The following is a 24205-nucleotide window of genomic DNA, read 5'->3' as shown; positions in this document are numbered from 1 at the left end:
ACTCCGCAATGCCAGTTTTCCCACCTAGGCATCAAGTCCGAAGTCCTCCCTGATGATTCCCATTGTCTCTTTAACCGGCTGGTTTAGCTCACTGGGCTAAATCGCTGGCTTTGAAAGCAGACCAAGCAAGCCAGCAGCACGGTCCGATTCCCGTACCAGCCTCCCCGGACAGGCGCCGGAATGTGGCGACTAGGGGCTTTTCACAGTAACTTCATTGAAGCCTACTCGTGACAATAAGCGATTTTCATTTTCATCTCTTGAGGATCTCAACAGTCTGCAGGAGGCAATCAGTTCACACTTTAACCTGGCAATCGAAGCGTTAAAGTGCCTGGCTGTGGGTGGAGTGTGCATTTTAACGCTCACTGCCTGGAGGAAGCAAAGTAGAAGCGGTTCAGGATCATTCAGTGCTGAGTGGATTCAGCCCAGAGACTGAAGAGTGGGGGATTGAGGAGGACCATGCTGGTCGTTTTGATCTGTCTCATCGCCATGGCCATTTGCACTGGAGGTGGGTAACTCACTAAGTGTAGCAATCATTTATTTCTTTGTCTTTTCAATTTGTCATGAACGGCCAGAAATTGACCCTCTCGCTCTCTAGATTATTGATAGATTGTTAACGGATTCAAGTCAGATCCCGGCGAGGACCCACAGCGAGTACTAACAGCTTCGAAATCACCTTCTCGGTCACTCCTAAGTCCAGTACGAAGGTGATTAACTTCAAGACTGGTTAAACATCTCGTCACCCTCATGAATTCTTTACCATACTTGGGAGAAACTTTAAGGTTTAATGCTAAACGCTGGATGCTCTTTTACCCTTTGGTTAAGTGGTGGGAGCATTTTGAATTAACAAAACAACAAACTGTTGTTATGTGGTTTGACACAAATTGAAGAAAAATGAGCCAGTTAATGATTGTATCAACCCCAGTGGCTCACTGAGTTTGTCGAATGAGTCACTGAACTGGGCAGTCCAGAGTGGTCATAGATCTGCTCGGTACACAGAATGACATAGACGTTACAGCAGAGAAACAGAACCTGGGGCGGGATTCTCCAATAATGGGGCTATGTCCCCCACGCCAGCGAAAGAACGTGCGCCAATCACTCTGGACTTACCTGGAAATAGCCCAGGGTGATTCTCCGGTTTGCAGGGGGCTAGCAGGGCCCTGGAGTGCTCCTTGCAGCTCCGGCTGCCGATATAGGGTCCTGTACGTCCGGTCAGGGGTCCGCGCGTGCACACGGCAGCAGCCTGCGTCGGCCACCCCGCACAACATGGCGGTCCCACACCACGGAGCAGCATCAAGAAGATAGGCACCCCCCCCCCACAGATCGCGTGCGCCCGCGGATCGGTGGCCCCCGATCGATAGCCTAGCCGTCCTGCAGACCCCACCCCAGCCCGGTGGATGATGCCCCTGCTCCCCACTAGGGCGGCCGCGGACTGAGTCCGTAGATGCCAAGCCGAGTGCCTGCCGGGTGGAACCATGAGAGAACCACGCCGGCGGGAACTCCGCCAGCTGCACTTGGAGAATCGCCGCAGGGGCCTCTTTCGATGGCCCCCGACCGGCGCCGCATCGACCGTGCGCGTCCGATTGGCGCCGATTCTCGCGAGAGCGGCGTCGGACACGATCTCGGGTTTGACGCCCATTGTCAGCCCCCGCGCCAAGCGCGATTTCAGCGCGGTGAATGGGAGAAGCCCGCCCTAGGTCTATGTTGAGGTTTATACTTCATACAAGTCTCCACTCTTCATCCAACTCACCCGATCAACAGATCACTCTGTTCCTTTTACCATCCTGGCCATCTCGTTTTCCATTAAATACACCTATACTGTTCACATTAACTATCCTACATATGCTCCACACTCTCTGGGTAAGGAGGTTAGCTGATGTCCATTGCGAGGAACAGTACAGTTGCACCTTCCAAACTCGCAACCTCAACCATCTAGAAGGACAAGGGCAGCAGCCGTATGGGAACCCCACCACCTGGAAATTCCCCTCCGAGTCACTCACCATCCTGACTGGGAAATATATCGGCCGTTCCTTCGCTGTCGCTGGGTCAAAGTCCTGGAACTCTCTCCCTAACAGCACAGTGGGTGTACCTACGCCTCATGGACTGCAGCGGTTCAAGAAGGCGGCTCACCTCCATCTTCTCAAGGGCAACTAAATGCTGGGCTAGCCAGCGATGCCCACGTCCTGTGAGTTTAATTTTTTAAAAGCCTTTATCCCTATTTTAATAAAACCACCATATTTTGCTTGTTCCATCACTTTTAAAGATTTGTCCACATGCAGAACACGTCTCTCTGTCCGTGAACCCTCTTTAAAATGATTCGTTCAAAATGTCTCTTTTCAATCTTTCAACCAAAATGAAGTACTTCCAAAAGTGGGGGTTCACCCGGCTGTCGTTGATTGGAATGGAAGGGGAGAGAGGTCTGGGTGCTTTGGGTGGGCAGTAGACAGAGGCGGAGTCCGCCAATTGACATCAAGCCTATCATGGGTTACCATGAAGGGTGCTAATGATTCCAGGGGCTTTGGGATGCACTGTTCACTTGCCCATGCATTGCCCCGACCGCACGGCCACCAGGTGACAGTATCTTCATGTGCTTTGCCAACGCATCCACAGCAGTTACTGGTGGTGGGTATAACAGGATGGCAGCTTGCAGGATGAGCTTCAGTGAGCAAGACATTGCGTAACTTGGAGTTTCCAACCCTGGGTGGATGTATCAATGCAGATGACTGAATTACACTGAGATGCACCCAGGGGAATGGGTACACCACGTATGCTCAGATTTCACAATCTAACCGGAATCATAGCTCGGGGAAAATCTATCCAGTCCAAGCTCAGGTTTTGGAGAAGGTTGAGACCTTTAAGTAAAGATTTTAATGAAGGCTTTAAAACACACAAGAATTTTCATTTGCTGCAGTTAATCATGTCATTGAGAAATTTGTATTCTTCATTTTAGTCAGGAGTGTGGTGGAATATTATCCATTTGCCTGGATGAGTGTAGCTCCAAGATCACCCAAGGAACTCAACACCATCCAGATCAAGGCAGCCCCGCTTTATTGGCACCCTAACCACAAACATTCACCACCGACGCACAGTAACAGCCGTGTGTACCATCTACAAGATGCACTGCAGCAACTTACCAAAGCTCCTTAGGCGGCACCTTCCAAACCCACGACCACCACCATCTAGAAGGACAAGGACGGCAGAGACAAAGGAACACCACCACCTGGAGATTCCCAACAAAGGAACGCCACCATCCTGATTTGGAAATATATCGGCCGTTCCTTCACTGCCACTGGATCAAAACCCTGGAACTCCCTCCCTAACAGCACTGTGGGTGTACCTACACCACATGGGCCGCAGCAGTACGAGAAGGCAACACATCACCACCTTCCCAAGGGCATTTAGGGATGAGCAATAAATGCTGGCCCAGCCAGAAACACCCACACCTCATTAATGGATAAAGAAAAAAACCTTTTTTTATTAATTCATGGCCGTCGCAGGCAGTGCCAGCATTTATTGCCCATACCTAATTGCTCCTAAGGGGGGCAGTTAAGAGTCAACCACCTTTTTGTGGGTCGGGAATCACACATAGGCCAGACTAAGGATGGCAGATTTCCTTCCCTGAAGGACGTTAGTGAACCAGTTGGGTTTTTACAACAAGGGTTTCATGGTCAGTATTAGACTTTTAATTCCAGATTTTTATTGATTTCAAATTTTACCATCTGCAATGGCGGGATTTGAACCTGGGACCACAAAGTACCCTGGGCCGCTGGAATACTGGTCCAGTGAGAAAACCACTATGCAACCGCCTTCCCAAAGGGCGGCATTTTGGACATTAGAAATTTCAGTTACTGAGGAAAAATGTTATCAAATCATTTTCTTTAGCTCCAGTGGAACAGAAACTCTGGCATAGACTGGTTGGGCCAAATGGCCTGTTTCTGCGCCCTATATCCTATATTTGTATCCCTGGAGCTTTCACATATGCCCTCCAATAATCCCAACCTCACATGATCTCATAGTTAGGGATCCTCTCGGAAGGAGCGATCACAATATGGTGGAATTTAAAATATAGATGGAGGGTGAGAAAGTAAAATCAAATACTAGTGTTTTGTGTTTAAACAAAGGAGATTACAATGGGATGAGAGAAGAACTAGCTAAGGTAGACTGGGAGCAAAGACTTTATGGTGGAACAGTTGAGGAACAGTGGAGAACCTTCCAAGCGATTTTTCACAGTGCTCAGCAAAGGTTTATACCAACAAAAAGGAAGGACGGTAGAAAATCGACCGTGGATATCTAAGGAAATAAGGGAGAGTATCAAATTGAAGGAAAAAGCATATAAAGTGGCAAAGATTGGTGGGAGACTAGAGGACTGGGAAATCTTTAGGGGGCAACAGAAAGCTACTAAAAAAGCTATAAAGAGTAAGATAGAGTATGAGAGTAAACTTGCTCAGAATATAAAAACAGACAGCAAAAGATTTTACAAATCTATGAAACAAAAAAGATTGGCTAAGGTAAATATTGGTCCTTTAGAGGATGAGAAGGGAGTTTTAATAATGGGAGATGAGGAAATGGCTGAGGAACTCAACAGGTTTTTTGGGTCGGTCTTCACAGTGGAAGACACAAATAAAATGCCAGCGACTGATAGAAATGAGGCTATGGCAGGTGAGGACCTTGAGAGGATTGTTACCACTAAGGAGGTAGTGATGGGCAAGCTAATGGGGCTAAAGATAGACAAGTCTCCTGGCCCTGATGGAATGCATCCCAGAGTGCTAAAAGAAATGGCTAGGGAAATTGCAGATGCACTAATGATGATTTACCAAAATTCACTGGACTCTGGGGTGGTCTCGGTGGATTGGAAATTAGCAAACGTGACACCACTGTTTAAAAAAGGAGGTAGGCAGAGAGGAGGAAATTATAGGCCAGTGAGCTTAACTTCGGTAGTAGGGAAGATGCTGGAATCTATCATCAAGGAAGAAATAGCGAGGCATCTGGATAGAAATTGTCCCATTGGGCAGACGCAGCATGGGTTCATAAAAGGCAGGTTGTGCCTAACTAATTTAGTGGAATTTTTTGAGGACATTACCAGTGCAGTAGATAACGGGGAGCCAATGGATGTGGTATATCTGGATTTCCAGAAAGCCTTTGACAAGGTGCCACACAAAAGGTTGCTGCATAAGATAAAGATTCATGGCATTAAGGGTAAAGTAGTAGCATGGATAGAGGATTGGTTAATTAATAGAAAGCAAAGAGTGGGGATTAATGGGTGTTTCTCTGGTTGGCAATCAGTAGCTAGTGGTGTCCCTCAGGGAGCCGTGTTGGGCCCACAATTGTTCACAATTTACATAGATGATTTGGAGTTGGGGACCAAGGGCAATGTGTCCAAGTTTGCAGATGACACTAAGATGAGTGGTAAAGCGAAAAGTGCAGAGGATACTGGAAGTCTGCAGAGGGATTTGGATAGGTTAAGATGGAATACAATGTTGACAAATGTGAGGTTATCCATTTTGGTAGGAATAACAGCAAACGGGATTATGAAATAAAATGAAATGAAATGAAAATCGCTTATTGTCACGAGTAGGCTTCAATGAAGTTACTGTGAAAAGCCCCTAGTCGCCACATTCCGGCGCCTGTCCGGGGAGGCTGGTACGGGAATCGAATCGTGCTGCTGGCCTGCTTGGTCTGCTTTAAAAGCCAGCGATTTAGCTCAGTGAGCTAAACCAGCCCCTTTAAATTATTATTATTATTTAAACGATAAAATATTAAAGCATGCCGCTGTGCAGAGAGACCTGGGTATGCTAGTGCATGAGTCACAGAAAGTTGGTTTACAGGTGCAACAGGTGATTAAGAAGGCAAATGGAATTTTGTCCTTCATTGCTAGAGGGATGGAGTTTAAGACTAGGGAGGTTAAGTTTCAATTGTATAAGGTGTTATTGAGGCCACACCTGGAGTATTGTGTTCAGTTTTGGTCTCCTTACCTGAGAAAGGACGTACTGGCACTGGAGGGTGTGCAGAGGAGATTCACTAGGTTAATCCCAGAGCTGAAGGGGTTGGATTATGAGGAGAGGTTGAGTAGACTGGGACTGTACTCATTGGAATTTAGAAGGATGAGGGGGGATCTTATAGAAACATTTAAAATTATGAAGGGAATAGATAGGATAGATGCGGGCAGGTTGTTTCCACAGGCGGGCGAAAGCAGAACTAGGGGACATAGCCTCAAAATAAGGGGAAGTAGATTTAGGACTGAGTTTAGGAGGAACCTCTTCACCCAAAGGGTTGTGAATCTATGGAATTCCTTGCCCAGTGAAGCAGTTGAGGCTCCTTCATTAAATGTTTTTAAGGTAAAGATAGATAGTTTTTTGAAGAATAAAGGGATTAAGGGTTATGGTGTTCGGGCCGGAAAGTGGAGCTGAGTCCACAAAGGATCAGCCATGATCTCATTGAATGGCGGAGCAGGCTCGAGGGGCCAGATGGCCTACTCCTGCTCCTAGTTCTTATGTTCTTATGTTCTTATTGGTCTGCTTAAGCACAATGCCATGAACTGCTGAGGCTGCAGAAACCCCAGTTAATTTGTTATTGGAGTTAAGGCAATGGGGACACAGACCCTGCCGATGTTACTTGGCTGCTGAACATGGACTGGGAAAATAGAATGGAACAGGGGGAGCTGTGAATACCAACAGATCTCAGGAGAGAACTGAAGATTTCCCAGAGTAACGGATAGGGAGAGCAGGCACCCAACCAAATAAAACCAATTTAAACTCCTCCTAAAGGAAGGTGGCTGGACGAATAACTGTTTCAGAATGGGGCTGCAGGTCAGAGAGCCCTGCAATGGGTTAGCAAGCTGCAGGATGTTTAAAAGAGCAGCTCGGTGTCTTGGATTGAAATCAAGGAGCGTGGGATGAATGTTAAATCAGTAGCAGCTCAATTCACGCCAGAATAGGTTTTGCAATGGGTTGGAATGAATGCTGTCTCAGAGGTATCGACAAGATCATTAGATAGGCTCGATGAAGAAGATATTTCATCCTGTCTGGTCCAACGCTCTCACTGCCCACTAAGATGTTTCATCAGACGGAAACTCAAACCATTTTCCTCGCCAGGGAGCAATAACCAGCTTCGCTTTCAGAACTGGCTTGTAATTCTGAGGAAATTTAGTTGCTTTTGCTTTCTCTTTTATGTTTGAGGCTTTTGACCTTTTCCCAGGTTCTCAGTCTTCTCACATATTCTCACAGTCTCCCTGTCTCTCTCTTTCTCTCACAGACTCTGTTTGTCCCTCTCTCTCTCTCCGAAGTTCTTCCTCTCTCTCTCCTTTTTCTGTCGCAGTCACTCATAGTCATAGAATCATTCGGCACGGAAAGGCCATTCTGCCCATCGCCTCTGCGCCGGTCAAAAACAACCATCCTAGTCCCATTTTTTCCATCACTTGGCCCACACCCTTGTCTGTCCTGAGATCGCAAACGCTACATCTACATACTTCTTAAATGTTATGAGAGTTCCTGCCTCCACCACCAAATTTGAATTCAATAAAAACCGGGAATTAAACTCATGAAACCATCATCGATTGTCATTAAAAACCCAACCGGTTCACTAATGTCCTTTAGGGAAGGAAATCTGCAGTCCTTACCCTGCCTGGCCTACATGTGACTCCAGATCCACAGCAATGGGGTTGACAATAAACTGCCCTCTGAAATGGCCGAGCAAGCCACTCAGTTCAAGGGCAATTAGGGATGGACAATAAATGCTGACCCAGCCAGCGACACCCACATCCTGTGAACGAGTTAAGAAAAAAATAGGTTTTTGGAAGGAAAGTCTTTTTCTTAATTAATTGTTTGGAATCACCAGCATAACCAATACTTACTGCCCATCGCCCCATCCCTATTTATCCTTGATAAGGGTGGTGAGCTGCCTTCTTGAACCGCTGCAGTCCATATGGTGTAGGTACACCCACTCTGCTGTTAGGGAGGGGGTTCCAGGATTTTGACCCAGCGACAGTGAAGGAACGGCCGATATATTTCCAAGTCAGGGTGGTGAGTGACTTAGAGGAGACTCTCCAGGTGGTGGTTTTCCTATGCAGCTGCTGCCCTTGTCCTTCTAGATGTGGGGCTGTCAAAGGAGCCCTCGCTAGTCTGAGAATGCACTGGAGGAAGTTTGAGAAGGTTGAGAGATCTTTTATTAATTCTGTGCCCTTCTGAGTTACGTTGTGATGCTGCGCAGGTTTCAGCGAGAACGGCTGGAGCGTGGAGACACCAGATAAGGTGACGGGTCGGAAAGGGAAGGCCACTGGTCTGTTCTGCAAGTTCACTCACCCTCAGCTGCGGTATAAAGGTAAGATCACAGTCACGTGGATGGAAAAGTGAACAAATATGGTGCTTTTTAGTCACACAAATTACCCATCGCTAAACCCACAGAGCAGCCGGTTTGCGAATCGGATCCACCAGAATAATGGCGAGCGTTATCGAGTGATGGGGAATCCAAGAGAGAATGACGCTTCCATAATGATTAAACAGGTAAGTATGGGCTGGAGCAGGGGGAAATATTTAGATACATGCAGATTCGAGACTTTGCCAGAAAGGAGGTACAGAGCTTCCCAGTAGAGCCGGCTTCCACATTGCTGGAGGAGGTGCTGACGACAGGAGGACTGGAGAAGGGGGTAGTATCGGCAGTTTACGGGGCTATTTTGGAGGAGGAGAAGGCGCCGCTAGAAGGGATCAAGGCAAAGTGAGAGGAAGAGTTGGGAGAGGGTATGGAGGAGGGGTTCTGGTGTGAGGTGCTCCGGAGGGTGAGTGCCTCCACCTTGTGTGCGAGGTTGGGGCTGATACAGCTGAAGGTGGTGTACAGAGCACACCTCACAAGGGCGAGGATGTGCCGGCTCTCTGAGGGAGTAGAAGATGGTTCATATGTGGAATATGAACCACATTTATATGTTTTGGTCCTGCCCAAAGCTGGAGGATTACTGGAAGGAGGTTTTTAGGGTAATCTCTAAAGTGGTGCACGTGAAACTGGCCCGGGGCCCTCAGGAGGCCATATTCGGGGAGTCGGACCAGCCAGGGTTGGAAACGGGCGCGGAGGCAGATGTTGTAGCCTTCGCTTCGTTGATCGCCCGAAGACGGATCCTGTTAAGGTGGAGATCAACCTCTCCAACCTGTTTTCTGACGTGGCGGGGGGACCTGTTGGAATTCTTAAAGCTTGAAAAGGTCAAATTTGAACTGAGGGGAAGGATGTAGGGGTTCTACAATTCTTGGGCGTTATTCATTCTGCACTTTTTAGAATTGGATCACATCGAGCATTAGGGGGGTTGGGGGCTGGGAGGGTTGGGGGAGGGAGACTGTATGTGTTAATGGTGACGAAGGGTGATTCCTGATTCCTTTTGTCATTTGTTTATGTTAACATGCGGGCCAATGTCTGGGGTTTGGTGGGAGGATGGGATCGTTGTTATTGATATGGGGATTGACATTACATTCATTACTGATGATTGTTTATTGTTGGGTGTAAATTTGAGAGAAAATGTGAAAAAGGTGAATAAAAAATATTTTTTAAAAAATGATGAAACAGCTATCCCGACACGATAACTATCGGCAAACTGTTTGTCTTGTGAATCTGAAGGAATATTCCAATAAAACACCCCGAAGCTCATTTCAAACAATTCTTGTGGTGGCAGGTGAGAATTTGTTGAAAGTTGAAAAATCAGATTGTCGACAGTTGGGATCAGAGAGTCATGCGAGGCCATTTGGCTCACAGTGTCCAGGCTGGCTCTTTGAGAGAGCTGTCAGGGGCTGGTTTAGCACACTGGGCTAAATCGCTGGCTTTGAAAGCAGACCAAGGCAGGCCAGCAGCACGGTTCGATTCCCGTGCCAGCCTCCCCGATCAGGCGCCGGAATGTGGCAACTAGGGGCTTTTCACAGTAACTTCATTTGAAGCCTACTCGTGACAATAAACAATTTTCGTTTCATTTCAAATATCCCCCCCCCACCCCCCCACCCCCACCTTTTCCTCACTTCACAGTCCTGTTTGTTTCATTTCCTGTACACCTAACCCCTGAACTCCATCATTCCCAGATACTCAAGCAGTCCGTGTTCATGTGCAGCAACACATAGTCCACATTCAAGTTTGGGCTGATAAGTGGCAAGTAACATTCACACCTCCCAGGTACCAGGCACCATTTCCAACAAGAGGGAACCTAAACATCTCCCTTTGATATTTAATGGCAATCCCGCCACAGAACTCCCTGCCTTCAACATCGGCTTCAACATTGCCAGAAACAAGACTGAATCAGCCATATAAATACTAAGGCCACAAGAGGAGATCAGAAACGGAGTATTCTAAGGCAATTAACTCAGGCGTTGCCTCACATGAACATTGGGACATATGAATTTTGAGTAAGAGTAGGCCATTCGGCCCCTTGGACCACTGCGCCACTCAATATGATCATGGCTAATGTGATTGTGGCCTCAACGTCACATTCCGCCTGCCCCCTGATAACCTTTGACTTCCTTGTCAGCTCGGCATCCATCCACCTCAGCCTTAAAAATATTCATTGACCCTGCCTCCCCCTATCTCTGGGTCAGAGAGTGCCAAAGATTCAGGAGCCTCAGAGAGGAAATAAGTTATTCTCAACTACGCCTTAAATGGCAGCCTCCTTTTGTTAAAAACTATGCCCCATCAAAGGTTACTATGCAAAAGAATATCTCATGTCGTGGGGGTTAAAATATTTGCATGCATTGAGCTTAGAGGAAACTGAGAGTAGGGATAAATGGGTCTTTTTCATGTTGACACGCTATAACCGTAATCAGTATTGTACACATAAGATCCTGAGGGGATTTGACAGGGTAGATACCTGACAGGTGTTTCCTTTGTGGGGTGGCGGGGACTAGAACCTGGGGGCAAAGGTTTTGAAATAAGATGGAGAAAAAGGGAATGTTTTCGGAGAGTCGTTAGTCTGTGGAATCCTCTTTCCCAGAAAGCAGGGGAAGCTGGGTCATTGAATATATTCAAACTGAGTGAGACAGATTTCTGACAGACAATGGAGCCAAGGGGAGGTGGACAGGAAAGCAGGGTTGAGACACAACCCGCCCAGCCATGATCTTACCGAATAGCAGAGTAGGCTCAAAGGGCCGAATATCCTCCACCTATTTGGGTTCTGGAGGAGTGCTGCATTGTCAGAAGTGCCACCTTTCAGGTAAGAACGCAAACTGATGTCTCACCTGATCGTTCAGGGTTTGGAAACGCTCCCATGGCCCTCATGTGGAAAACGAGCTGTGGAGGTAACCCCAAGTGTCCGGGTCAATGTCTACCCCTCAGCCGATGGCAATAAAAACAGAACCTGGTCATGATCACGTTGCTGGTTGTGGAGCTTGCTGTGTACAAATTGGTTGCTGTGTTTCCTGTATTGCAGCAGTGACTAAACTTCAAAAGTGCTTTCAGACATCGCAAGGTTGTGAAAGGTGCTACAGAAATGCAATTTTTTCTCGTATTTGTTTTAAAGGTGCTTCACTTTCTGATTCAGTGAATATTGCCACACGGACCAACAGAATGTAAACTCTATCCATATAATAATAATCTTTATTGGTGTCACAAGTAGGCTTACATTGTATATTCTTTCAAATCTTTCCCTATCTCAGGTAAGAACAACACGGGGCCTGTGACTGGGATGAAAGGAGATTCTGTCACGCTGCCCTGCACCTTCACTCCCCCTGACCGGTTTGCCAGCTCCGTCACTGTCCTCTGGATGAAGGGGGATCCATACACAGAGTGCACCGTGTTTAATCACACTCGTTCCCTCGCTGCTAAATCTCACGTCACCAACTCGGTTACTGTCAATGAAGAAGATCGATATGAACTGATCGGAAACCTTACCCAAGGAGACGCCTCCCTCAGGATCAGTGACCTGCAGCTGAACGACACCAGTGATTACTTCTGTCACGTCCACATCAAGAAAAGGAGACGGGAAAATGTGATTCAGGATGTGACGACACTACGGGTTGTTGGTAAGAAAAGATCAAGGTCGACGATAGTATGAAAACCTAACTTTTGACAACCGGTATATTTTCTGATTTAGCCATTGGATAGTTTTGATATATTTTTTAAATGAATTCATGGGATGTGTGTGTCACTGTTCAGGTGGGCATTTGTTGCCCGTCCCTAGTTGCCCTTTAGAAGGTGGTTGTGAGCTGCCTGCTTGAACCGCTGCCGTCCGTGGGTGCAAGAACATCCACTGTGCTGTTAGGGAGGGAGTTCCAGGATGTAGCCCCAAGGGCAGTGAAGGAACAGCAAAATATTTCCAAGTCAGGATGGCGAGTGGCTTGGAAGGGAATCTCCAGGTGGTGGTGTTCCCAGATATCTGCTGCCGACAGAGGGTAGTGGGTGCCTGGAACTCGCTGCCGGAGGAGGTGGTGGAAGCAGATACAATAGGATGGGAATAGAGGGATAAAGACCTCGGATCTGCGTACGGTTTTAGGTTAGACTGGTCGGCACAGGCTTGGAGGGCTGAAGGGCCTGTTCCTGTGCTGTTCTTTTCTTTGTTCTTTGTTCGTTGGTTGTTGTCCTTCTAGATGGTAGATGTAGCGGTAAGATCTGGACATATACTGTTAATGTGGGACTGAGTTCAGTATCACCCACACAGTGACGTAAGGAGACATATGACCCAGAGCTAGGTTCAGTCTACAGATGGGTGTAGATGTGTAAAGACCTAGGATGGAGTCAGCTCCATACCTGTATCTTCTACTATATATGCCCATATAGTTTCAGTTGTTAAGAAAGACCTAATATATCCAAGACTATGAAGCCATCTTCATGTTGTCCAAAGCAAGATTCTTCAGTAGAGGTTGTAGGCTTGGAAGATGCTGTCAAAGGAGCCTTGGTGAGTTCCAGCAGGTCATCTTGTAGATGGTACACACGGCTGCTACTGTGTGTCAGTGATGGAGGGAGTAAATGTTTACTGTAGAGGCACAACGTATGGACTAAAATACTAAAACCTACTTCATAGAATCGTAGCATGATCAAGCCGAGAAGGAGTCTATTCATAGTATTGTGTCTCTGCTGACACTTCTAAAAAGCTATCCAATTTGTCCCACTTCAAAAATTAAATATTAATCGTAGAATCACAATGGCACAGAAGGAGGTTTTCATTGAGTTCATGCTGCCTCTCAATCCATTCAGTCCAAATCCCACGTTCAATCGTCTTTACCTGGCTTATTCTCAAGTGCCAATACAATTTTCTTTTGAAATTATTGGTCACCTCCTCTTCCATCAGTTCCAGATTATTCATTGCATTCTTCACGTTCCCCCACTCCATCTCTTACCCAAACACCATCAATCTGTGCCTCCCCCCCAGTCCCTGTATCATTAGCTAACGGGAAGAGATTTTATTTGTCCATTTTATCTAAACTTGTCATAATTGTGTTCACGTCTATCAAATTTCCCCTCAATCTCTGCTGCTCCAAGGGGAACAATCCCAACTTCTCCAACCTAACCCTGGAACTGAAAGCCCTCTGTTGCTATATTTACTCGCTAAAAATATGGCAGTCAATAAGGTTGCCCTTCTTTTGTCTAGATATCGATATTATATTGTTTTCAGAGTCCCCAGGTATCAAATGATACCACCACAACAGGATATCGATCAAAGACCCAACAACCAGTTAGTTAGTTCAAGTTCAATAATACTTTATTTACACACAAGATTAACTGACACATGCAACAAAAACACTACGAGCTAAACTACACCTAACAACTATGACAACCTGTACTTAACTTCAGGCACCTGGCTTAGGTCAGAGGAACAGTGGCCTTTGTTCGAATCTGGATCTGCTGGATCTGGAGAAGCGGTTCGACTAGGATCATCCGCCTGGTAGCGGGCGTTGAACTTGAACTTGATTCTGGTGGTGCTGCAGCTGGAGATGGACGTTGCCGGAGTGCCAGGTCCAAAAGAGATCGAACACATGGCAGTGTCTCTCTTTATCCCTGGGGAGTTTCTGCGCTCCTTTGGGCGGTCCTTAGGTTTGGACCCAATTAATTGGGCAGTTCTCGATCACTGCCTTCGATCTGAGCCAATAAAGGGGGCGGGTGCCTTGATGGCTGGGCGTGTCCTAAGCGGCCATTGACCTTGGCTGTTTATGCTTCCTGAGTAAAGGGAGTGGCGCCGGGTTGTCTGGAATTGTATCGGTTACCTGAGTATCAGTCCTTTGTCCTATGGAGATGGGCCATTAATATGCTAATCGGTTGGGGGGGTTTCTATGCTGTCTGGATTCTCTGCTCACGAATATACATGCTGGCTCTGTGCCTGCCTGAATCTTACATTGGCCATATTTCCCTTTAGGCTTTGCGAACGTCCATGTTTCCTGTTGTAAGTGGCCAACCCAGATGGCGACACCTCCCATCCCCGGAACCATTCTGGGAAATCTCCTTTGCTCCCTCCCGATGGCCCTCACATCCTTCCCAAAGCGTGGTGAGCAAAACTGGACGCAATACTCTCGTTGCGCCTAACCAGAGCTCCAGAAAAGTTCAGCATAACTTCCCTGCTTCTGCCCTCAATACCTCGATTCAAGCCCAGGACTCCATAACTGTTGCTAATCATTTCTCTCACCGTGTCCTGCCTGTGTCTTGAATAATTAATGCACCTTCTACCCCCGCACACTCTTTTGAATTTTTGCCATTAACTTCTATTGCTTCTCCTTACCCCCGCTGCCAAAATGCGTCACCTGTTATGAAATCCATCTCCAACTTCACTCACTCTGATAACCCACCCGTGTCCTATTGCTGTCGAGTCGTATCGTCTTCACTATTTATCACTCCCTCCAAACTTAGTATCGTCGGAAAATTTTGACATTTTACTCTGCATTCCAATATCCAACTCATGTGTCGATACCAAACAAGCAGTATTGACCAGGCATTATTCAAAGCGAAATGTTTATGAACTGGATTGTACAAATGTGGACATGTTCGTCAATTTGGTCCCTGACACATAATTAATAAGCGTCAGAGATTCAAGATTGAAAACAACATATAGAATAATGGATTTGTGCAGAAGATTCCCAGTTGATGGAACACTGGGAGCCCATGGAATTATAGAATTTATAGTGCAGACGTCGGCCATTCAGCCCATCGAGCCTGCTCCGGCATTTATTTAAAGCATGGATCGTCTCTACTTATTGTCCTTTATTTTTTCATGGCATGTGGCCATCACTGGCAAGGCCAGCATTGGCCATCCAGCTGGGCCAATACAGCGGGCATTTAAGAGTCACATGTGGGTCTGGAGTCACATGTAATCAGACTAGGTAAGGGCGGCAGACTTCCTTCCCAAAAAGACGTCAGTAAACCAGATGGGTTTTTACAACATTCAACGATGGTTTCTCCAGAACCGTCTCCGCCTATTTTAACTTCCCTACTTTTGCTCCAAATTCTTACTCAAGAATTATCTGCAGTCTTAAAAGCTCCAACTGGCATTCACAACTCTGTGGAAAAGAGGATTCTTGATGTCTAATATGGCAGGGGAGGGGGTCTCACTTCCATCAAAGGTCCGGATGCCGTACTAGGTATTAATGACACAAAACAAACTTAGCATACTTTTCCACTTTATTAACTCACTAAACAATGGTGTATACTTATTGAAAATGAAATGAAAATGAAAATTGCTTATTGTCACGAGTAGGCTTCAATGAAGTTACTGTGAAAAGCCCCTAGTCGCCACATTCGGGCGCCTGTCCGGGGAGGCTGGTACGGGAATCGAACCGTGCTGCTGGTCTGCTTTAAAAGCCAGCGATTTAGCTCTGTGCTAAACAGCCCCTGTATTACACCCGTAAGACCCGCATGCAGGGATTCAACCCCGATTCGTCAGTTCTTCCACATGACTTCATTTTTGCAAAAGTATGCTTCATTCATAAAATATCTGAAAGAACATTCCAATCATTTCAAACTGGTCATTACAAAAAGGGCAATGGCATTTAAGCCGTCTGCATAGATCATGGGCGGGATTCTCCGCCCCGCCGTGCCACATTTCTTCCCCGACCCGCCGGCGGGATTCTCCGTTACACCAGCCCATCAATGGGGTTTCCCATTGGGGGCAGCCCCACACCATCGGAAAACTCCCGGGTGCCGGCAAAACGGAGAATCCCGCCCAGTGTTTTCTGTGGACTGTGGCTTTTTGACCCGGGTCCCTTGACATATCTGGGTCATCCAATCAGGTTTCAGTGTCTTATCAATCCCGCCAAGGCTTTGCAAGATCATCTGCATGTGGTCATTTCCTGCTCTCTGCCGGAGGAGGAAGGATCTCCAGCTGCAAACCAGCACTGGATGGAATACGTGTTGTAATGATATGTATAATATAAGGAGAGTAAAGGATTAACAAGGTGATGTTCCTTTATATCAACAGTAGATGGCATCACCGAGTAGTCTTATAAAAGGCTGCGTCTCTAAGCATTCTGGGAGAAGCTGTTGGAGAAGTTGATGAAGCAGGAAAATGTGAGGTTGAGTTAGAGTGTAGGTTGTATTAGTGAGAGATAATTAATTACTGTAACATAGATTCAATGCTATTATTTTATTAGCTGTTACTCAGTAGAGTGTGCAAACCATTTCAAGTAGTGTAAAATAAACTAGCGTTGGTTTAAACTCTATTGTAGCCATCTAAGATAGCCACTTGCAAAGGACCATGGGAATTATGGCCAACCCAGTACTCAGACAGATACAGAGCCTATGTGTATCTGTAACACAGGTAACCAGACCTGATCGAAACCCCCGCTCGTTTGCATTTTAATGGCCCATTTTCCAAGGACAATAGAACTCCAATCAAACAACCGGTACAGCCACAGACTGATTGGCGCCACTCCACTCACTCAGAAAGTGCCAAGGTCAATGACACTAAGGACCCGCCCAGCTACCAAGGCACCCGCCCCTTTATTGGCCGAAATCGAAGACAGTGATCAGAGCCCTGTCGAACTATTGGGTCCAAGGTTAAGGACCGCCCCAAAGAGCGCAAGATCTCAGAGGGATAAAAGAGGACACAGCCATGTGTTCTGTCTCTTTTGGATCCGGCTTGTGCTAACCCAATTGTAGCAGGAACAGCCAGCCAAGTTCAAGACCAACGATCGCTACCTGATGGATGAGCCCAGCAGAGACAGAGCCACTTTCTTCGAACCAGCCAAGTGAAATCCAGATAAAGGCCTTATCCATTTGCACAGTGCCGGTCACCCTGAAGTTAAGTATCGGTGATTGTAGCTGATAGGTGTAGTTTAACTCGTTGTAGATATTGTGTGTGCATGTCGAGGTAACTCGTGTGTGTAAGTAAACCATCTTTTGAACTAACTAACTGGTTGTGCGGTCATTTGATCGATATAAGGGAAGGCTTGTGGTTCACCAACATTATTACAGGGCAACACTATGTTCTTTATAAACACGACGGGTTTGGGTATCTTGGAGAACAATACAAGAACATAACACGTGTATCTTGAAAAGTCTGGGAGAAACCCATTTCCACATTTCCAGAGGGGACATTGTCTATGTGAGTTGTTGTGGAGGGAGTGTCAGGTTGTGCAATTAGTCTGGGCCACCACCTGTCATAACATACACACACGTGTATGATGGTGCACAGACAGGCAGTGATTGACACACAGGATGACCAATAAACACACAGAACACAGCAGCCAATCACCAGACAGAACACGGCCACTATAAAGCCAGAGGGCACTAGTTTTCCTGTTCTCTTGGGATCCAGCCTCTGAGACAGTCAGAGCCCGTGAGCAGCAACTAGAACAAACACCATGTGGTAGTAAGATAGTCTGGTCAGGTTAGCCTCAGGTCTCCAGTCAAGTCAGCATAGTGTCAACCCACAGTTAAAGTATGTATGATAGTTAAGAGTTCAATAAAATCGAGTTGCATTTCTTTAAGTGTTGGAAGCCTGTCTCTCTCACTACTACAGTAAACGCAGTCCTCGCAGACCCAGCTTACCCAACACATCACCACCTTCATGACAGTTGAAATTACATGTCCTGATTTGTGTGTGTGTGTGTGTGAGTCCCTGTTCAGTTAAAACTATCTTTATTTTTAAAAATTCAATATGAGCCCCTTGATGATGCCCTGGGTCAGCATTCCTCTCCCTCCATCCCGATGTGCTCCACACTCCATGCCTCACAGTGTAACAGAAATATCAGAGATATCAAAATACCTCATAGGACCATCCGCGCGTTAAAAACGTTTCCCGATTTCACACATGAGCGGTTCGAACTTTAAGATAATATCCCCTTATTCTGGGCTCTTCACCACAGCAAACAGATTCTCTGTGTCAACTCCATCAAATCCTTTTTACTTTTTTAAAAATCGACGGTTGAAGTCCTGGTTTTATTCTGATAAGTCTGTGCGGGACACCAGCCTCCCCACATCCTCCAAGAACCTCAATTTATTCCTCGTGAAATGGGTTTCACCAATTGGAATATATTCCTGCGATGCAAAAGTTGCTTTTCTGAACAGGGTGTGGATGTGTTTAGTTTTGACACAAGCTTACAACTAACAAGCTTCAGACAGGACTCGAGATTAAAAATCAGAGTGTTGCGACTTATCCTTCATTCAGATCTGATGTTCCATTCGGACTTTACCAATTTCCCTCCCTAACAGCACAGTGGGTGTACCTACACCAGTTGGACTGCAGCAGTTCGAGAAGGCAGGTTGGCACTGCCTTCGCAAGGGCAATTAGGGATGGGCAATAAATGCTGGTCCAGTCAGCGACGCCCATGTCAACGGTGCCACCAGGAAAGCACAACAGCGCCTATACTTCCTCAGGAAACTAAGGAAATTCAGCCTCTCCACATTAACCCTTACCAACTTTTACAGATGCCCCATAGAAAGCATCCTATCGGGCTGCATCACAGCCTGGTATGGCAACTACTCGGCCCAGGACTGTAAGAAACTTCAGAGAGTCGTGAACACAGCCCAGTCCATCACACGAACCCGCCTCCCATCCATTGACTCCATCTACACCTCCCGCTGCCGGGGGAAAGCGGGCAGCATAATCAAAGACCCCTCCCACCCGGCTTACTCACTCTTCCAACTTCTTGCATCGGGCAGGAGATACAAAAGTCTGAGAACACGCACGAACAGACTCAAAAACAGCTTCTTCCCCACTGTTACCAGAATGCTAAATGACCCTCTTATGGACTGACCTGATTAATATGACACCCCTGTGTGCTTCACCCGATGACGGTGTCTATGTATCTACATTGTGGACCTTGTGTTGCCCTTTTATGTCTTTTCTTTTTCTTTTAGCTTCTTTTCATGTATTAAACGATCTGTTTGAGCTGCCCCCAGAAAAATACTTTTCACTGCACCTCGGTACACGTGACAATAAACAAAATCCAATCCAATTGGCAGCAGGGTAGCATGGTGGTTAGCATAAATGCTTCACAGCTCCAGGGTCCCAGATTCGATTCCCGGCTGGGTCACTGTCTGTGCGGAGTCTGCACGTCCTCCCCCTGTGTGCGTGGGTTTCCTCCGGGTGCTCCGGTTTCCTCCCACAGTCCAAAGATGTGCGGATTAGGTGGATTGGCCGTGATAAATTGCCCGTAGTGTCCTTAAAAGTAAGGTTAAGGGGGGGGGTTGTTGGGTTATGGGTATAGGGTGGATTCGTGGGTTTGAGTAGGGTGATCATGGCTCGGCACAACATTGAGGGCCGAAGGGCCTGTTCTGTGCTGTACTGTTCTATGTTCTATGTTCTAATCCAAACTGTTCATCTGCATCTCTCTTTCTTCCCCAAGCCCCAGCCACCATCTTGGATCTGTCGGCCGTGACGGATGATATAACCGGAGACACCATTGTGTGCCGCGTTGAAGGGGAGCCACCTGCCAACATCACATGGATCGCCCCTGAAAACAGCACGGTGCACGAGGACAGCGGTGGCACAACGGTCACACGAGTGCCAGGCAAATATCAGACTGTAGGAAGGTTTCTCGACCCAACGCTGAGAGGGACATACGGCTGTGTGGCTGTCAATGAGCACGGGAGAGATGTCCGTCAGATTCTTTTAGGCACTGCTGGCTTCAACTACTCAAACTTCATCATTGGGATGTTCTGCCTCATCCCCCTGATTAAATTTCTCCTCCTCCTGATAACAGGGATAATTCTATTCATCAAAATAAAAGGTACGTCCATTTCGCTTTTGCCTGTTTTGTGATTCAAAGGAGGAACAAGCAAAAACAATTGTTCATTTAAATTGACAAAGTGGGCCCTAAATGTGATTGAAAATGATAATATAAACAGTAAATGTTGGATAAACGCAGTAGGTCTGGCAGCACCTGTGAAGAGAAATAGAGTTAATGCTTCAAGTCCAAACAACCCTTCTGCGGAACTGAAGAAAGGAACCCTCACAACATTTAAGAAGCGTTGAGGTGAACATTTGAAATTCCACGGCCTACAAGGCTACCGATCAGGTGCTGGAAAATGGGAGTAGAATAGATAGGTGCAGGCGCAATGGGCCAAAGGGCCTCTTTCTGTGCTGTAAAACTCTATGACTTTATGAGATAAGCAACGAATTATGTAGTAGGAGAAGAGGGTGGAGGAGGTGGGACAGAATAGAAGAACAGGGATAAGTTGGGGCAAAGGAGATATTGACAGATATGGACTGTAATAGGCTTACCCTCAATATGTGGCGACTGACAATGAGCAGGTTCCTTCGGGTCGTTCCTTTTTCCTCGTCGTCACTGTAATAAGTCAGAAGTCCTTTCACCAGAATTCCTTTGATTTTGATTTGATTTATTATTGTCACATGTATTAGTTTACAGTGAACAGTATTGTTTCTTGCATGCTGTACAAACAATGCATTCCGTACATAGGGAAGGAAGGAGAGACTGCAGAATATAATGTTACAGTTATAGCAAGGTGTAGAGAAAAGATCAACTTAATACGAGGTAGGTCCATTCAAAAGTTTGATGGCAGCAGGGAAGAAGCTGTTCCTGAGTCGGTCGGTACGTGACCTCAAACTTTGGTATCTTTTTCCTGACGGAAGAAGGTGGAAGAGAGTATGTCCGGAGTGCGTGGGGTCCTTAATTATGCTGGCTGCCTTTCTGAGGCAGCGGGAATTGTAGACAGTGTCAATGGGTGGGAGGCTAGTTTGCGTGATGGACTGGGCTACATTCATGACCTTTTGTAGTTTCCTGCGGTCTTGGGCAGAACAGGATCCATACCAAGCTGTGGTTCAACCAGAAAGAATGCTTTCTATGATGCATCTGTAGAAGTTGGTGGTAGGTCATGCCAAATTTCCTTAGTCTTCTGAGAAAGTAGTCGTTGGTGGGCTTTCTTAACTATCGTATCGGTATGGGGGGGACCAGGTCAGGCTGTTGGTGATCTGTACACCTAAAAACTCGACCCGTTCTACTTTGTTCCCATTGATGTAGACAGGGGCATGTTCTCCACTACGCTTCCTGAAGTTGAGGACAATCTCCTTCATTTTGTTGACATTGAGGGAGAGATTATTGTCATCACACCAGTTCACCAGATTCTCTATCTCATTCCTGTACTCTGACTCGTCATTGTTTGAAATCTGAACAACTACGGTGGTGTCATCAGCAAACTTGAAAATCAAGTTGAAGGGGAATTTGGCCACACGGTCATAGGTGTGCAAGGAGAATTAGCTTTCGGAGCGCTGTTCCTTCCTCCTTTCACCTGAGGGAGGAGCAGCGCTCCGAAAGCTAGTGTTTGAAACAAACCTGTTGGACTTTAACCTGGTGTTGTAAGACTTCTTACTGTGCTCACCCCAGTCCAACACCGGCATCTCCACACCATATAATCAGAATAGTAGGGGGCTGAGGACACAGCCTTGTGGGGCACCGGTGTTGAGGATGATCGTGGAGGAGGTGCTGTTGCCTATCTTTACTGATCGTGGCCTGTGGGTTTGAAAGTTCAGGATCCAGTCCTAGAGGGAGGAGCCGAGGCCAAGGCCACGTAGTTTGGAGATGAGTTCCGTAGGAATGATGGTGTTGAAGGCTGAGCTGTAGTCGATAAATAGGAGTCTGACATCAGTATCTTTGTTATCTAGGTGAAATGAAAGGAAAATCGCTTATTGTCACGAGTAGGCTTCAAATGAAGTTACTGTGAAAAGCCCCTAGTCGCCACATTCCGGCGCCTGTCCGGGAGGCTGTTCCAGGGTAGAGTGCAGGGCCATGGAGATGGCGTCTGCTGTGGACCTGTTGCAGCGGTAGGCAAACTGTAGTGGATCAAGGCAATCCGGGATCAAGGAATTCCTTTTATTAACAAAACCAACAGCAGTACAACCATGTGCATTCAGCTCGCTATTCACCCTGGGAGTGCAGAGGATCTGACAATCCCTGCTATATACAAAAAAAAAAAATCCCTGATTGGCCCACTAATCAGGGAACTCGTATTGCAATTGGCCAATCTCAAAGGCCTGGTCTGAGTCATTACATGGACATGAGACAAAGGGGAGTGTTAATGATGCCATTCAGGGATGAATGAAATGAATGAATGAAAATCGCTTATTGTCACGAGTGGGCTTCAAATGAAGTTACTGTGAAAAGCCCCTAGTCACCACATTCCGGTGCCTGTTCGGGGAGGCTGGTACGGGAAAGAGTGTTAATAGTGGAAAAAGGTAAGAAAGCAGAATGCAAATTATAAATCTGCTTCTCCCAGGCTTAGTAAAGGTTTGGTGGCATTATGGTAATGGCGCTGAGCTAATGACCCAAAGGCCGCAACTAATTCCCTCGAAAGATGAGTTCAAATCCCACCACAGCAGCGGGAGAAATTTAAATTCAATTAACTGATAAATTCATAATAAAACACTGATGGTGATGGGACGCCGGTCAACATAGAGCATAGAACATACAGTGCAGAAGGATGTCATTTTGCCCATTGAGTCTGTACCGACCCACTTAAGCTCACAAGGGGCAATTAGGGATGGGCAATAAATGCTGGTTTAGCCAGCGACACCCACATCCCGAGAAATTAATTTTTAATAAATGGCAGATTGGCCGAATAGCCTCCTCCTGCTCCTTGCCCGTATGTTCTGTGTCCTTCAAAAATCTTAAGCATCTTCCTCAACTTTAAGGTTGGAGACCTGGCCTGACTTTACAGTGTTAATTTTAAATTCTATATTATTCTATATATTAAATATCTGTCGTTTAATATGGGTCGGTTAGCCCAGTTAGCTGGAGAGCTGATTCATGATGGGGAGAGATGCCGACGACCCTGGGTTCAATTCCCGTACCGGCTGAGGTTATCTATGAAGGCCCAGCCCTCTCAACGTAACTGTCATAATACACATCAGTATATCATGGTGCAGACACATACACTGATTGACACACAGCAAGACCAATCAACACACACAACACAGCAGCCAATCACTAGTTAGAGCACACTCACTATAAAGACAGAGGGCATGAGTTTTCCCGTTGATTCGGGATGCAGCCTCTCAGAAGGACAGAGCTCACAGCTTGCAGCACAGATCTTTACCATGTGTTGATAGTATAGACTGTTTAGGATAGACATAGGTCTTTAGTTTAATCTAACATAGTGTCGACCCACAGTGAAAGTATGTTCAACAGTTTCTAGCTTAATAAAATAGTGTTGTACTATTTCAAGTGTTGGTAGCCTGTATGTGTTACTGCTGAGGTAAACGCAGTCTCCACGGATCCAGAGTACCCAACACATCATGGTACCAGTAGTTGATGTTAGACCTACCTGCAAGTGATCTGCCTTCCACCAGCATACAGCCATCCTGCAAAATGGGCAGCGCCCGCCCGCCGCCTGTGGTGACCCTCAGGTTAAACCACCCACCTGTCAGAGGGCCGAGCAGCCTATGATCCCCTGGGACTGTGGCGAAGTTTCCATCCACCATCTCTTATCTACAGTACATTTAAAATATTGAACATCTCTTGGATGAGCTCCAGTTGAAAATTATTAACTCTTCTGTTTCTTCCCACAGATTGAGCGACTGTACAAGCTGAGGGTGAGAAAATACCTGCGCCCCCTGACCCCCCATATGACCCTTTGCTTGTCTCCAGTCCGTCTCCACTAGGCTCCAGTCCTGAAGGTGGAGCATCCACAGGATTTGTCTTTGCTCCGTTCTTGTTTCTCTCGCTAGGCTGTGGCTCCCTCTACTGTGCTGAGGAAGTACTGCATTGTCAAAGATCTGATGGGATGTTAAACTTTTATTTAAATATTTAATTAAGGTATTTGAAAATTTTTATTACAGTGACATAAACAATGACAACAACATGGTAAAATAAAC

The 24205-nt window shown here is 46.5% G+C and overlaps 1 protein-coding gene across 1 annotated transcript; it reads left to right on the top strand.

The window, feature by feature from the left end:
• Positions 1 to 428: 428 nt before the first annotated feature.
• LOC119970762 (sialic acid-binding Ig-like lectin 15) lies at positions 429 to 24108 on the top strand. Its single transcript, XM_038805909.1, has 4 exons — positions 429 to 505; positions 11607 to 11972; positions 19722 to 20105; positions 23900 to 24108. Exons 1-4 carry the CDS (start codon positions 457 to 459, stop codon positions 23902 to 23904), a joined length of 804 nt encoding a protein of 267 aa, XP_038661837.1. The 5' UTR covers positions 429 to 456; the 3' UTR covers positions 23905 to 24108.
• Positions 24109 to 24205: the final 97 nt, after the last annotated feature.

The sequence above is a fragment of the Scyliorhinus canicula genome, chromosome 8 (genome assembly GCF_902713615.1).
Source record: "Scyliorhinus canicula chromosome 8, sScyCan1.1, whole genome shotgun sequence".
Classification (NCBI taxonomy): Eukaryota; Metazoa; Chordata; class Chondrichthyes; order Carcharhiniformes; family Scyliorhinidae; genus Scyliorhinus; species Scyliorhinus canicula.
The sequence above is the reverse complement of the archived record's forward strand: the minus strand, read 5'-3'. Positions and strand labels throughout refer to the sequence as shown.

Bases quoted from the DNA above. Each gene is read 5' to 3' on its own strand.
- LOC119970762 (XM_038805909.1), top strand. From the start codon at position 457: ATGCTGGTCGTTTTGATCTGTCTCATCGCCATGGCCATTTGCACTGGA. The intron at 506-11,606 runs GTGGGTAACTCA...TCCCTATCTCAG, and splicing joins CATGGCCATTTGCACTGGAG to GTAAGAACAACACGGGGCCT. The intron at 11,973-19,721 runs GTAAGAAAAGAT...TTCTTCCCCAAG, and splicing joins GACGACACTACGGGTTGTTG to CCCCAGCCACCATCTTGGAT.